The 14490-nt window shown below is 30.5% G+C and overlaps 1 protein-coding gene across 8 annotated transcripts in view; it reads left to right on the forward strand.

Moving 5' to 3' along the window:
• LOC134697375 (myotubularin-related protein 6-like) overlaps nt 1-4047 on the forward strand; it is a 53739-nt gene extending 49692 nt beyond the window's left edge. For 7 of the 8 annotated variants that reach the window (XM_063559619.1, XM_063559620.1, XM_063559621.1 and 4 more), the window contains 2 exons: nt 274-741; nt 2956-4047. In XM_063559619.1, the coding sequence (XP_063415689.1) occupies nt 274-741; nt 2956-3126 (639 nt within the window). In that variant the 3' untranslated portion in view covers nt 3127-4047. The remainder of the gene's footprint in view (nt 1-273; nt 742-2955) is intronic. The other variant, XM_063559622.1, reaches the window with a different exon arrangement.
• Nucleotides 4048-14490: the final 10443 nt, after the last annotated feature.

Consider the following 14490-nt stretch of genomic DNA (forward strand, 5'->3'; position numbering starts at 1 on the left):
CTGACTTGGAACAGGCACATACTAAATGTGGCAGGAGTTAAACATGTTAGCTGGCACCCAAACCTGTTGTTCCTTAAGTGTTCACCAGACTGTACAGTATTTTGATCATTCTCATTCTGGCTAATCCAAAAGAGAAAGGAAAATGAAAAAAGAAATCTAGATATTATTTTTTCATATTAAAGTAAAACATAATAATTAAAAAAAGAGTCGATCAAGAATCACATTTAAATTTCAAAGTTTACTTAAAATCAGATGTCACATTTTTGATTTTAGAGAATAACACAAGTCTGTAAGTTATTAGGTAAACCAGATCAGGTGATTGAAAAGAAATTAAATGGCTTCCTGTCTACCGAATCATTGGACCAAGTTAGTGATGACAACAACGACTTACCCTTAAAAATAAACAAAGAACTTATCATCAACGGTGACACGGATAAACAACAAAGTGACGGGGAATCGACAGAAAAAGATATTATAAATAGCAACAAGAAAAGTGACTCGGAGTCAGGGTTTGATGAAATGTCTAAATCAGTTCCTGAGGATTTGAATATTAACATGACATTACCAGGTATAGATGATTGTCGGACTATGGATTCTAGCATGACACGCTCGGCAAGCGCTGAGCAGCTTAATTTGGACTATTTAGTTTTAGAACTGACAAGTGTTGCTCTGGATTGGAAGTCCTTCAGAAATGTACATAACTGCTCATGTGCTTCTCCCTTTGACCGCTTTACCAAAAAGGCAAGCTAAATTATTATGTATTTACACAAATATTTACATTATAGGACCTTGATTGTTTTTCTTCAATGGTTAGGTTTCCAATTGTTGTTGAGCAATAAACAACATATTTATAATAAATTCTGGACTTTATGTGGTACACTGATTTACTTTTTTTAAACTTTATAATTGTTTGAATATATTAAAATGAATGAGGATTTTAATATAAAATTGATTGATTAATTGCTAAAATGACAAATGGCAAATATTTCATGCATATTCAGGACGGTTTATATAAGCATAGCGTTCATAATCAATAATGCAGTTCCTGTATATAGCTCAACAACAAACATGACAATGTGAAATGTGATATCTCATATGTCATTATAATCTAAAAAAGAAATTAAGCACAATGAATAATATTTTGAACTTTATGAGACATTTTTTTTTCACATTACAATTTTATAATAACTCCTATAACAATTATAATCATATATAATACAACACTTTGCCAAACTCTAAGATTTTCTTAGCAAACTTTGGAAACCACTAAATATTTACCTACCTTACTTATTGTAATCACATGGTCAGGTTTTAGTACAGAATCTTAAACTATAATTTTTTTTAACATTTTTTATTACTTTTTAGTGAGATAAGTAAATTTTTGTTTCACATTGTGTTGAGCAGTGTTGAAAATATAAAACAAATTATTGAAATACAAAAAAGTGATAATATTGACTGATCATATAAACTTTGAAATTCAAATTAAGTGTCTAAATAATTGGTTAAAAATTATTTAGATGCACTATATATCTATTTGATTAAAAAGTTAAAAAAATCTGAAAAATAATAATTCCTTAATACAATTCACTGAATATGGTTTAACCTTTTTGCACTAAATAAATAGCATGAAAGAATGATATGGCCTGAGGTGTGTTCTCATTTACATGTACTTATTATCACTATAGCATGATCTAGTATTTAGAATTTCAGTTGCATAAAATAATTCTACTTTGTTGAAGCTGTATGCTGTTAAATCTGATATAATGTTTGTTTGCTGGTGGCATGGCCTTGTGCTGTTTTCTTCTCTTTGGTCTCTTTGACACATTCCATGTTTTTTTCTCAAGTTTTGTTCGACCAAAAAATCTGTGCATTAAATTAATGACACTTGCCATTTCTGGCCGGCATTATGGGTAATTCAATTGTTGAAACCACTTATTAAAAAGAATAAAGCATAAACATTTTCATGGAACTTGAAAAGTTGGCAGGCATATAAAAGATTTTAAACCAACAACAAAACAAACAGAATATGTTTTGTCCGCTTTCCTGTCGAAAGTCAAGCATCTCTGCAAGTAAAGTTAATTAACCTTGAAGTCATGGTCCAATCATTATGTTTATTATAAGGCGAAATATCTTAACATATGCAAAATTCAAATGTTGATCCAAAGCTGGGCATGTTGTCCAAGGGATACATATTCATGTTTCAATATTGTTTCTTGCAGTGCAAAGCCCATGGTCAGACATCAAAAACTGACTTGAAAAAGCAGTTTAAATAAGTGTTCTTAATTAATTTTGAAAAAGAATTGGTCAATACCAAATCTGGAATTCCACATTTCTTATCTTGACCTTAACTTAAGGTGGTACCCAACACCTTCGCTAAAATAAATTTGGTTCGTTTAATTTTCATAAAAATTTTGACAAAGTATTAACTTTGACCCATTAATAAAAATATAAATTTTTTAGAAAATTTGAACCAACCATTTTATCAGAAAAATTACACTGGTTATATAGCAGTTTGATCATTGAGAAGCTTAACATTCCCTTAACAACACAATGTAATTAAAACATTTAGCTGATTTTAAAGAGTTATCTCCCTGTAGTGTTAGGTACCACCTTAAAAAATGCACATATCACAACAAGTAAGTTTCAGTAAGTGGTCAATAGAAAATCCAAATTGTAAGGGCCCTTTATTAAACTCCTAGTCGGTGTTCCATAGAAAATCAAAATTGTAAGGGCCCTGTAACTCCTAGTCGGTGTTCCATAGATGCAGTACTAGTATTAGCTTTGCAAAAAACTTGAGTAATATTTCTAAGTAAAGGCTCAAACAGGTAGATTTTAATTCACAGCATATGTAAAATAATTAGCTATTAGCCTAGGGTATTTGTCCTCAACACAGAATTAAAAAAAAGTAAAACCATCTGACAAAATCATAACTGACTATTTATATCTTTATTACAGTTCCATTGTTGGAAATGCGGTGACGTGTTCTGCACACGATGTATTGCCAAGAACATACCATTACCTGGACATTATACCAAACGACCGGTACCAGTTTGTCGACCATGTTATAAGGACATTCGACACTCGCCTTCCATGGAATTTTCTCCACCAATCAACAACACAAGCTAACCACTGTCTTTTGTGATATTTTTAGTAACTAGTCTTAACATACAAAAAAATATGATGTATATAATATAGTCTATGAAGTAGAAACAAGCTTTTGAAGAATCAGTCATTCCATATTTATAATCATAATTTATAAATTATTTGGTTCAAATGAATTTTATTAAAGGTGTTGAATTATCTCCCTTTGTTTACGTTTTGTTATGATATTATTAAGGTTTTGTTTAATGACCAAGACAAGTTTGCTCCTATATTATAGATAAAGACTTTTCAAAGGGTTATTTATTCTTTGAATCTACACTTTTCTTGTCTACAGCATGGTTTAGTGTGACCTATTAAGAACAAAAACTTGCCTCGGGTACATGGAATTCTTTTTTTTTTTCATGAGGATGTCAAAACCAATATTTTTATTGTCATATTATGCAAGCACATGTTTTCAGAATAAGTTTTCAGTTTACGTCTCCTTAGGAATTTTAAAACAAGGTCTAAACTGGAGTTGAAATTTTTATCAGTAAAAGAAGTACATGATACATAAAGTTGACTCATTGGCAATTATACCACATCTTCTTATTTTTCTAAACCCTTTAATAAATACAGTTGTCTTATTCTAAATTTGGTGTCATGTTGAATTCAAGACTATCTTCTGCCTTTAGGATTTGAATTTAGAATTATACAAGGTATAGCAAAGTCCCATAATGAGATGATAAAACTTAAGAATAAGGCTATAGTTCCTATGCCAAATAAACATCATCTTCGCTAGCCAAGGGTTACGATCCACTCCCGCTCTCTTCACCCTTGGTGGATTGAGCCAACACTTGTGATAACAATGATGCGCCATCTATCGGAAGATAAAAATCATGCCAATACCGAATACATTAGTCTTGACCAATGGTAGCACTTGAACTCTTCAATTTGGAGGTAAAAACATGGTAAAGCCGGAAATGAAAGCATACGTCAACATTCATGCATTTGTGCATGAAACATACACAGGAACTTCTATTTGTTGATTAAAAACATTCAAGTTTTCACTTAATATAGTCGTATGTTCAAGGATGTAAAGGCTTGTTGCACAAAAAACATGTGGCAATTGTTTACAAACACTTTCTACATTTACACGTGATCATGTTATAGGCGCATTTTGATTGGATGCAGTGAGTTTTGACTGCAACCAATAAAAATCCTTACCTTGTGTCTCCAAAATTTTATCTCAATCCGCCAAGGGTGAAGAGGGCGAGAGTGGATCGTAACCCTTGCCAGGCTAGGGAAGATGAATGAACATATATAGTCACATACTTATATATGTTTTGCATCAATTGCACATGTAAATCTTTCACTGATTGAAGGGAAGCTTGTCCTTCCATTTTTACGATAAAGTTCAGTATAAATCACTTGCACGAGGTAACAAATTTCCTATTGTGTCAAAATAAAATTCAATGAAAGCATTTCTACTGTATTTCATGTAAAGTTAATTAAAACTTAATGAAAACATTTCTACTGTATTTCATGTAAAGGTAATTAAAATTTCAATGAAAACATTTCTACTGTATTTCATGTAAAGGTAATTAAAATTTAATGAAAATATTTCTACTGTATTTTATGTAAAGGTAATTAAAATTTAATGAAAACATTTCTACTGTATTTCATGTAAAGGTAATTAAAATTTAATGAAAACATTTCTACTGTATTTCATGTTAAGGTAATTTAAATTCAATGAAATGATTTGTATTGTATTTCATGATATGGTGGACATGTTAAAGTTGGGTATTAATTTGGGTGTATTGATATTATTTATACATTTTATTGTTTATCAGAAAATGTTTGTAAATTTTGTAAAACACTCTCTCACTGGTAATATCTTTAACCTGCCTTGATGTATATATATTTTAATTTAACTCTCCTGCAACTCTCTTCACAAAAAATCTTCTGTTAGTCGTGAACTTTTCCGTATAAATTACAATTAATTTGTAATGCAAGATTTTTTGTGAAAAGAGTCTGTGAAATATATATTTTTGATTTAGTATATTTTGTTACATATAAATCTTATACTTTAGTTTTCTATATATTTTGTTTATATAATGAAGGGTTAGTGCAATGTAATTTAATTTGATCAATTTATTTATTTAATCTTTTTGGCAAAAAACTCCAGAGTATCTTAGAGCACAGATTTAGAAATGCACCTTTCAATATTTCACCTCCTTCTTGAAATAGTTTTGATATGAGAGTTTATCTGATAAAAAATGTATGCCATTTCAATGATTAGCCAAGCTGGGGTCATTGTGAAATCGATAAAATTAAAGAAGAAAGTTTTGCTTTTTTGTGTGTGTAAAGGCATGTTAATAAAATAAGAGAGCACATACAAATTGTTTGTGTCTTATGCTTTTATCAATGAGATAAAGGAACAGCATAACATGCTTTGACCCTTTTTGCAAAAAAATAGCTGCAGAACCGTAGCTCATAGGTCCTTGTGTTATTTTATGACTATTTGTGGACCACCGCAGCTAGCAAAAAAGGTACTGGGAATTCAACAAGATAGTGTGTAGATTCAAGAGTTTTTTTCTTTTTTTCAAAATTGGTTATAATTGTTGATTGGTGAATTTGATGTATTGATTTCAGATGAAAAATTATACATATAAAGAAATGATTACTGGCATATGCAAAAATTCTGCAACATTGTATTTTGATCAAGTATATCTAATTTAAAATTGATACACAACTTACAAAAGTTTTTGTTTGTAGTTCCAGTATTACGAATTAAAAAACATTGACAGTATTGACTTCAAAATCTGATTTTGCATTAATTTATTTGAAGATTTTATCATTTAAGGGTCATCGGAAAAATACCACATCATTGATAATCTTAGCACCACATAAACTTTTTCATACACAATTTTAGAGCTTGAATCAAAATGGAAATTTCATTATTTCTATTTGTGTACTTAGCAATAAAAGGATAACATGCACATTTTGTAGCATATACATAAAACATTCCACACACACATATACATATATATTATTGTATTTGTTAATATGGTTTTATTTGATAAAACAATTTCTTCACTTTTTAATTGAGTTATATAATAGATAGACCTATAGATTTTTTGCAACCATGTTTGAAAGATGGGTCAGATAGTTGAAGAACTTTGAAATATAAACTTCATGAAAATAAAGACAGTAAACACTAAAAACATGCAATGTTGTTATTGTTTTTGAATAACTATATTTGTCATAACCACATTTTTGTTAGTGGAATACATTTCATTGAAGCTTTGTTCTGTCTAGAAAAAAATCACTCAACCAGTAACAATTTGCTGTTTCAGAATCAAATGCATTCAGGGTAATATTTTCAAAAGCGTACATCAAAACCCTGTGATTGGTTTAAAACTTTCTAAACAATGGAAATTCACCCAATGATGTAACGTTATTTCTTTTTTGGTGTACAAACAATGAGATTACCCATAGTCCTCTAGTTTCTAAAACGGCTAGTTGTCTCATCGTCAGTATTTTACATTAATTTTTTCGAATGTATTCCTGTACAGTATGTTTTTTTTCTGGTTGATGAGTCTGTACATTACGGGTCAGATGTAATCAGTTCAACCATTTTATAATTAATGTTTTTTGTTTGGAAATATTATGACAGAATCGGATGAAGTCATCACATTTCCTGTGAAACCATTTTTTTTATGCAACATTCGGAAGTTTTGTAAATCCCATATTTAGCTAAAGCTCCATCCAAAATGTAATACTAAATAATACAAATATTATCAATTCAAATAATAACTCCTCATCAACAAGGTAATGACTATAGTTTGAGCTATTTGAAAAAATGAATATTATAAAACCAGGAATTTTTTTTTAGATTCAAACTTTGCTTTTAGAAATTTTTGCCATAAGCAAGACAAGTTTAACATTGATCATAAGTCAGTAATAAAATAGATCATAGAATTGTATAAGAGATGTTTGAAAAAAATGATGAAAGTTTTACAAGTTTCTACACATGCGGATGCAAACTTATTATATTTTGCCACATTTAGGTCTGACTACAAGGTCAAATAAAGATTAAAAACTGTTCATTTTAATAAAAAGTTTGTTTCAAAATGACAATTCTTATATACTTGCCATCTTATAGTTGACTGATGTAAATGTGACATCTATTATAGTCCCTAGTTTTATGCTAATGTTAAGTAAGGATCATATTTTTGTTCCATTTGGTTAAAGGTGCTTTATACAGAATGTCATTGTAAGATTGTGTTGCATAGATACTTAGTTTTTATATGCAAATTATTGTATACCAGCTCAAAGCTAGCTATAACACAGTAGTTTGCTTTGAATGTTTATAACAAAATGAAACCCCAAATAAATTTCCATACATCAGTATCTCTAGTTGTTAATTTTTGCAATGCTTTGTATGATGAAGATGAAGATTGGATACTTCATTGGAGCCGAAACCAAACTAGCTGAAATATTTCAAGATTATCATACAGTCTTATATTTTTTGAATGAGGAAAAAGCTCGAGGCCTGCATCATACAAGCTGAAATATACTTACATAAAATACAAATGAAATAGCAACCCATAGAAGACAATATAACAAACAGTGAACACAAACCAAACATAATTGGTAAAATTAAAAGGCCAAGTAACAAGGGTAAAACATAAATAAAGAATGAAGGGATAAATTGCTTTTGACATTAGAAATCACCAAAAGAGAAAGTACTGTCTGTCTCACTTCAACAGGCAATACACTTTAAAATTTAAGAAAAGTTGAATCATGTCAGTACCAATGCTCTTACACAATATTCTTGTTTAAAGTCATGGCTTACCAGATCATGTCATGAGGGGGGATAGGACCTTTATCAGGACTCTGGGATGGGTTTTTTTAAGCTCGGGATTCCGGGATTGACCCTTTCGGGATCCGGGAATTCTTCTTTACAGATTTCGGGACGTCTGGATTTACTTTATTTAAATTTGGGACCTCGGGATTTCGTTTTTTTAAGTCTGGGATTTCAGGATCAGGACCCTCCTATCCCCCCTCAGTCATCATGAAAAGTACAGCTTCTTGTCTTCTCATCAGGAAATTCTTCATGAAATAATCATCTGTGAGATTCTCTTTATAGTAGCAAATCTATTGTTTGTTGGAGATCTCTTTTATCCAAATTAAATTTTATTTATTACACCCACTTGGTATCTTTTGGTTATTTTTGTTGTTTGGTTGCTGTCTGGTTTGTATTTAAACCATATCTCCTTTTATTGATACCTTGATGATAGTTGCCAATTTAGATATAATTTGATTAATGGTTGAGAGGAAACGTACCATGGATTTCCATCCAAATATGGTATCGTGTGCATTGTGAGTTCATCTCAAGATTATATGAAAATCACTACAATTCGTCAGTACACTAAACTGAATTATAATAAGTTTTACTTCCCAAATAAATCATACTTAGTGACCTAACATGATATCGTAACTGAGCAATTTTATCAATGACAGAAAAGCAACCATTTACCTCTTACAAAAGAAGAGTAGGTCGTTCACTAACTTTTATAAAGGTTTAACAACCCAATACACCTTATCTCTAAACCCGGCTTACCGGGCCGCTTGAACTTTTGACTTTTACAACAATCACTTTTCCATTGTGGCGTCAGACATTTTGTTTCATGATGTTAAAATATTACGGGAACCTGTGTGATATTCAGTAATGGCGGACAAAAAGCGATAACATGTATTCAGATCTCATACACAGCACCTACAATATGTCATTGTGGTACATTAGTCAAAATATGGTTAAAGTCAAATCAAAGTGACCGTATAAAATGGTGGCCAACAATCCTACCAAGAAGGAAAGCTTTCTGCCAAATGGTCTTAGAGAAGAAGCATTCACATGCTGGCATTATTACAATGGTCTTAAACATAGACCAAATACAAAAAAGAAGATGTGGTATGATTGCCAATGAGACAACTATCCACAAAAGACCAAAATGACACAGACATTCGCAACTATAGGTCAGCGTACGACCTTCAACAATGAGCAGAGCCAATACCGCATAGTCAGCTATAGGCCCTGATAAGACAATGTAAAACAATTCAAACAAGAAAACTAACAGCCTTATTTATGTAAAAAAAATGAACGAAAAACAAAGTCTTTTAACTTGTACAAATAGTTTGATTCATTGATGGTATAAAATGGTCAACTTAACAGGATCATGGATGGCTAATAAGGTTTCTGTCAAAAGGTCTCAGAGGAAGCGCCTTCACAAGATCTTATTGTCAAAATACTCCAAATATAATAAAAAGTTCAACAACTCCAATAAAATAATCAAAATTGCAATTCGTGGTACAATATGGTCAACTACACATAATGCCAAACAATAGAACTCAGTGTTTTATGTAAAATGCTCTTAGATGAGTTATTGGTGTTATTGTCATAATTGGAAAACAAATGTTCATAGTTCTGTGAATATCGTAGAATGAAAATGGTGATAAAACAGTCGGAGGAGATATGTTCACAAGGTGTCATTGTTATCATAATGAAAAATTTTGTCCTCTGAGTGTTGAAGCGTTGTAAACAGAATGATCGAAACCCATTGCATAATCCATCAACAAACAACAAATAGAAGACAATAACCAATAGAAGACTCTGATCACACCTGTTTTAATCAGTGATGTCAATGAGTACTCAAGTATAGATCAGCAGTACAGAGTAATGAATACCAAAATTTGAAAATGGTCAAAAATGCAAGATTATTTACATTTCAGAATCAGCCTCATACAGATATCAGAATGCAAATTTTTATTTTTGTGATTCCCACCAAGTCACATATTAATAAAAACCTCGCCTCTATGACAGGTCAAGATACTGTTATAAGACAAGTCCACAAGGATAATTATCTTATCATCTACTCAAAACTTTTCATGAGCAACAACATATATGTCACAATTGAAGCAACTTGTATTCTTACTCTTTTAGTGTACATGTTTTTTCACAGACTGTCAAAGATGTACAAATTGCTCAATCTAAAGTGTTTAGTGAAATGCTACACAAGCTGTGCTGGTCCTCTCCTGGCTACTATTTCATCAGATAATTCTCCTGTCTTTTGGTAGCAATACACAGTTAGGAAAAAAACTTAAAATTGACACTCATAATTTTTAAACACCCTCTTTCCCCTCCTGTCTAAAAAAGAAGGCTTTATATGTGTGTTATGCATGTATATACTTGTAGAAAGAAAATCTTCCATAGATTTGATTTTTAATGGTCATAAGGATGAAATATAATCCCTTTTGGGTGTAACCATGGCAACAATCTGCATTTCTTAGATACAAAATATAGCAAAAAAGGGGGGTGAACATGTCACAAAAGTCCCCAAAATTTGGTCTAAAGGAAAATTTCAATGAATTACAGTGATACCTTTCCTGAATCCATAGGTTTATATCTATCAAGTGGTCCAAAAAAAATCATATGCTTTCCTGCTCCTTTTTCCATAAAATTGAATTGAAAAGATCGAGCGCAAAATCTTTGTTGATAAACATTACAATAATTTATGGACCTATGAACGGTACGGATAGGAAAATACGGACTGTCAATCATAGAAATGGCCTATAAAACATGTTAAAATCAATCTAAATGTTCATATAAACCCACTAAGAAGGCTATATTATTCTTCAATTATCTAAAAATCAATTTTATTGTACAAAAACTTTCATATTTAAAATATTCACAGGGGCCATAATGCGAAACTAAACTTCTAACTGTGTATTGCTACCTTAAGGATTAACATTTTTTTTCCCAATTCCACTTTAAATGGATTTCTGTTTTCTACTAGTTAAAACGAGCATTTTCGCCTGCTAGTTTTGTAAATCGGTTCAGAAATAAATATTTTATGAAGGTTAGCAGTTGACACTGAAATGCAACAAAAAATTGATTTTATGAAACATGCCATGTCAAAGTGCATTTTCTCCTTTTTTGGTCAATTTTCTAAAACTATACCTTCTAACCCTGTCTTTTCTTGTTTAAAAACTTAAATTTACCTTAACAGTAGAGAACTTTTACAAGTTAAAGCTATTTTAAAGCTTTAGAATGTCAATTTTGTTGTGTATTACCATACCAAAGCCTTGGTTAAAATTTAGTTAATACTGAATTTATTTATAACAGCGGGAAAAAATTTAGGCTTAATTCATGCTAAATTGTGACTTTATACTTGCTAAAATAATAAATTTAATTTAGTCGCATGAAAAAATATAAAGCGTTCCCTTCTAAGGTTTCTACATAACGCGCAATCTTCTTTTCCAAGGGGTAGCCGATAAAGTATCAATTTATAACGGAACCAAGTCTTTGTGTCAAAATGTCTATATTGGTTGCTAAGGATAATAAACAACAAAACTAACATATATTGTCATACTAAAGGTTGTTTCTCCCTTAGAATTCAATTGTATCTATAACCTAAATATCAATAGTTTTGTGGTATGTTTGTCTAAAAATAAAGCAATTATTTGCTTTGTCAAATGCCATAAGGTAGCAATACACAGTTAGGAAAAAAACTTAAAATTGACACTCATAATTTTTAAACACCCTCTTTCCCCTCCTGTCTAACAAAGAAGGCTTTATATGTGTGTTATGCATGTATATACTTGTAGAAAGAAAATCTTCCATAGATTTGATTTTTAATGGTCATAAGGGTGAAATATAATCCCTTTTGGGTGTAACCATGGCAACAATCTGCATTTCTTAGATACAAAATATAGCAAAAAAGGGGGGTGAACATGTCACAAAAGTCCCCAAAATTTGGTCTAAAGGAAAATTTCAATGAATTACAGTGATACCTTTCCTGAATCCATAGGTTTATATCTATCAAGTGGTCCAAAAAAAATCATATGCTTTCCTGCTCCTTTTTCCATAAAATTGAATTGAAAAGATCGAGCGCAAAATCTTTGTTGATAAACATTACAATAATTTATGGACCTATGAACGGTACGGATAGGAAAATACGGACTGTCAATCATAGAAATGGCCTATAAAACATGTTAAAATCAATCTAAATGTTCATTTATACCCACTAAGAAGGCTATATTATTCTTCAATTATCTAAAAATCAATCTTATTGTACAAAAACTTTCATATTTAAAATATTCACAGGGGCCATAATGCGAAACTAAACTTCTAACTGTGTATTGCTACCTTTAGCCCCCTGATATCTTTTTACCAAATTTGGAGACAAGTCAGGAGCCTGTAATTTAGTGGTTGTCATTTGTTGCTGTGTTACATATTTGTTTTCCTTCATATTTTTGTCATTTTTATTAGGCGGCAAGTTTCTCGTTTGAATTATTTTCCATTTGTCATTTTGTTGCCTTTAATAGCTGACTATGTGGAATGGGCATTTTTATTACATTTCTATATTTTGGAGTTAAGTGTGACGTCTATTTTCACTAGTACACAATTTTATTAAGGGGCCAGCTGAGGACCTCCTTCTGGTGCAGGATTTTCTCGCTGCATTGAAGACCCATTGGTGACCTGTTGTCTGCTCTTTAGTAGGGTTGTTGTCTCTTTGACATATTCACCTTTTCCATTCTCAATTTTATTTGCTCTTTGTAGAAGCTGGGTAGTGACATATAGTTGTTTTAAAATTACTGTGTAATTTGGTCTTTTGAAGAGTTGTCTCAGTGTCAATCATACCAAATCTTCTTTTTTGTATATAAACTCAAACAAGTATACAATTAATATATTTATTTCAACAATAAAACAGTATATTAATGTATAGATAGATTTACAGTGTAAATACTTAATGAGTGATGGAAGAAAGAATAATATAAATGTAGTCCATAAATATACATGTAAGTTCTGATTAAATGGTATTATATTATTCATATGTTTTGAAGCAGGACAAAAATACACTTCATTTGTCCCTGTCAAAAATTACATAGATGTATACCCATATAAAATGGAGTCATTTAATATATAATGTGGGGGTATTTTTTACAAGGTTGTGATCTATGATGGAGTACATTAAGTTTTTTTTTAATGACAACTGAAAATTTGTGCAACAGAATAGTGATATTCAAAATATCAATTCAAAGACAATTCTTTTTGCCTTAACTTGTTAGATATCGGTGTAACAAAAAGACATATGAATTCCTACTTACTAAATATGCAATGGCGAATCAGACGATTATTTTTTTGTGTGAAAATGGGCATTGTTGAATCATTCATCTATAAATCTACATAAGAAAGATGAAAGGTGTTAGTTATTTTAGTTTAAAAAATAAATGCTTAACTATTGGAAAAAAACAAAATTATATAAAAAAAGTAAATAATATGAAGTAATTTTCTAGATATTTTTTTGAATGGATTTGAGGAAATATATTGCTTTGAAGACATTCAGTAATAAATGAAATGTGGACTATATCTGTAAACACTACAAAATATGTAAAATGTAAAATAGCCATTTTAACTAATGCAATGTAAATGTACAAAGGGATATGCATTACATCAGATCTTGTACTATTTGCAGTAAGATATATTGTCAGGTTTACTTTTCAAATGATTAACAGAAGGTTTGTTTCTCTGTTCCTTTATTTCCATCATGAACTATGAATACAAAAGATCTGCCAAATATCCAGTACTTACGAAAGGGTTATGAACATTTTAATAACAAAAATGGACTAATTTAATTTGGTTTATTGAATCGGTTAAATTAATTGAATCAGACTTTAATCTATGGCTTATGTCAATATATGGTTAAATTTCCAATGTGACTAGAGTAAAAGTTCAAAGTGGTTTCAACTTTTCCATTTTTTACACTTGTCTACACTTGTCACCATTTATAACCTAAATCATTAGATCAGAATCTAATATAGATATAATTGATTGATTGTTGGGTGCTTTACACCGCATTAGCACAAAAAAGCTATATCCCAGCAAGAATATAGATATAAAGATTGGGCGTTAAAGAATTATCATATACATATATAAATCATATTCTATAACCACAGCAAAAGGTTTCATAATAGTAAGCAAATATCACTAACAATGTATGGTATAAAAATCAACAAATAGCACTGGAAATTAACAAAAATAACTTCATCAATCAGATAAAACTTCAACGATTAATGTCTTTAAAATACAACTGCTCATACATATTGTCTAAAATTTTATCACCATGGTTACCGTTGTCAAGAAATTTACATACAAAATATACAAATAGACATTCTTAAAATAAATTTCAAGCATTTAAAGCTTTCATCTCATTTTTTAAGTAAATTTTACAATTAAGGTTTTTGCTTGTAACATAGACTACAAAGAAAAACGTTTGACTTAGGTTCAGATTATTTCCAAATAAACTTGTACTATGCCTTAACCTTGTCAAAAATCTGATATTTTTG

Source organism: Mytilus trossulus, chromosome 14 (assembly GCF_036588685.1).
Source record: "Mytilus trossulus isolate FHL-02 chromosome 14, PNRI_Mtr1.1.1.hap1, whole genome shotgun sequence".
Lineage (NCBI taxonomy): Eukaryota > Metazoa > Mollusca > Bivalvia > Mytilida > Mytilidae > Mytilus > Mytilus trossulus.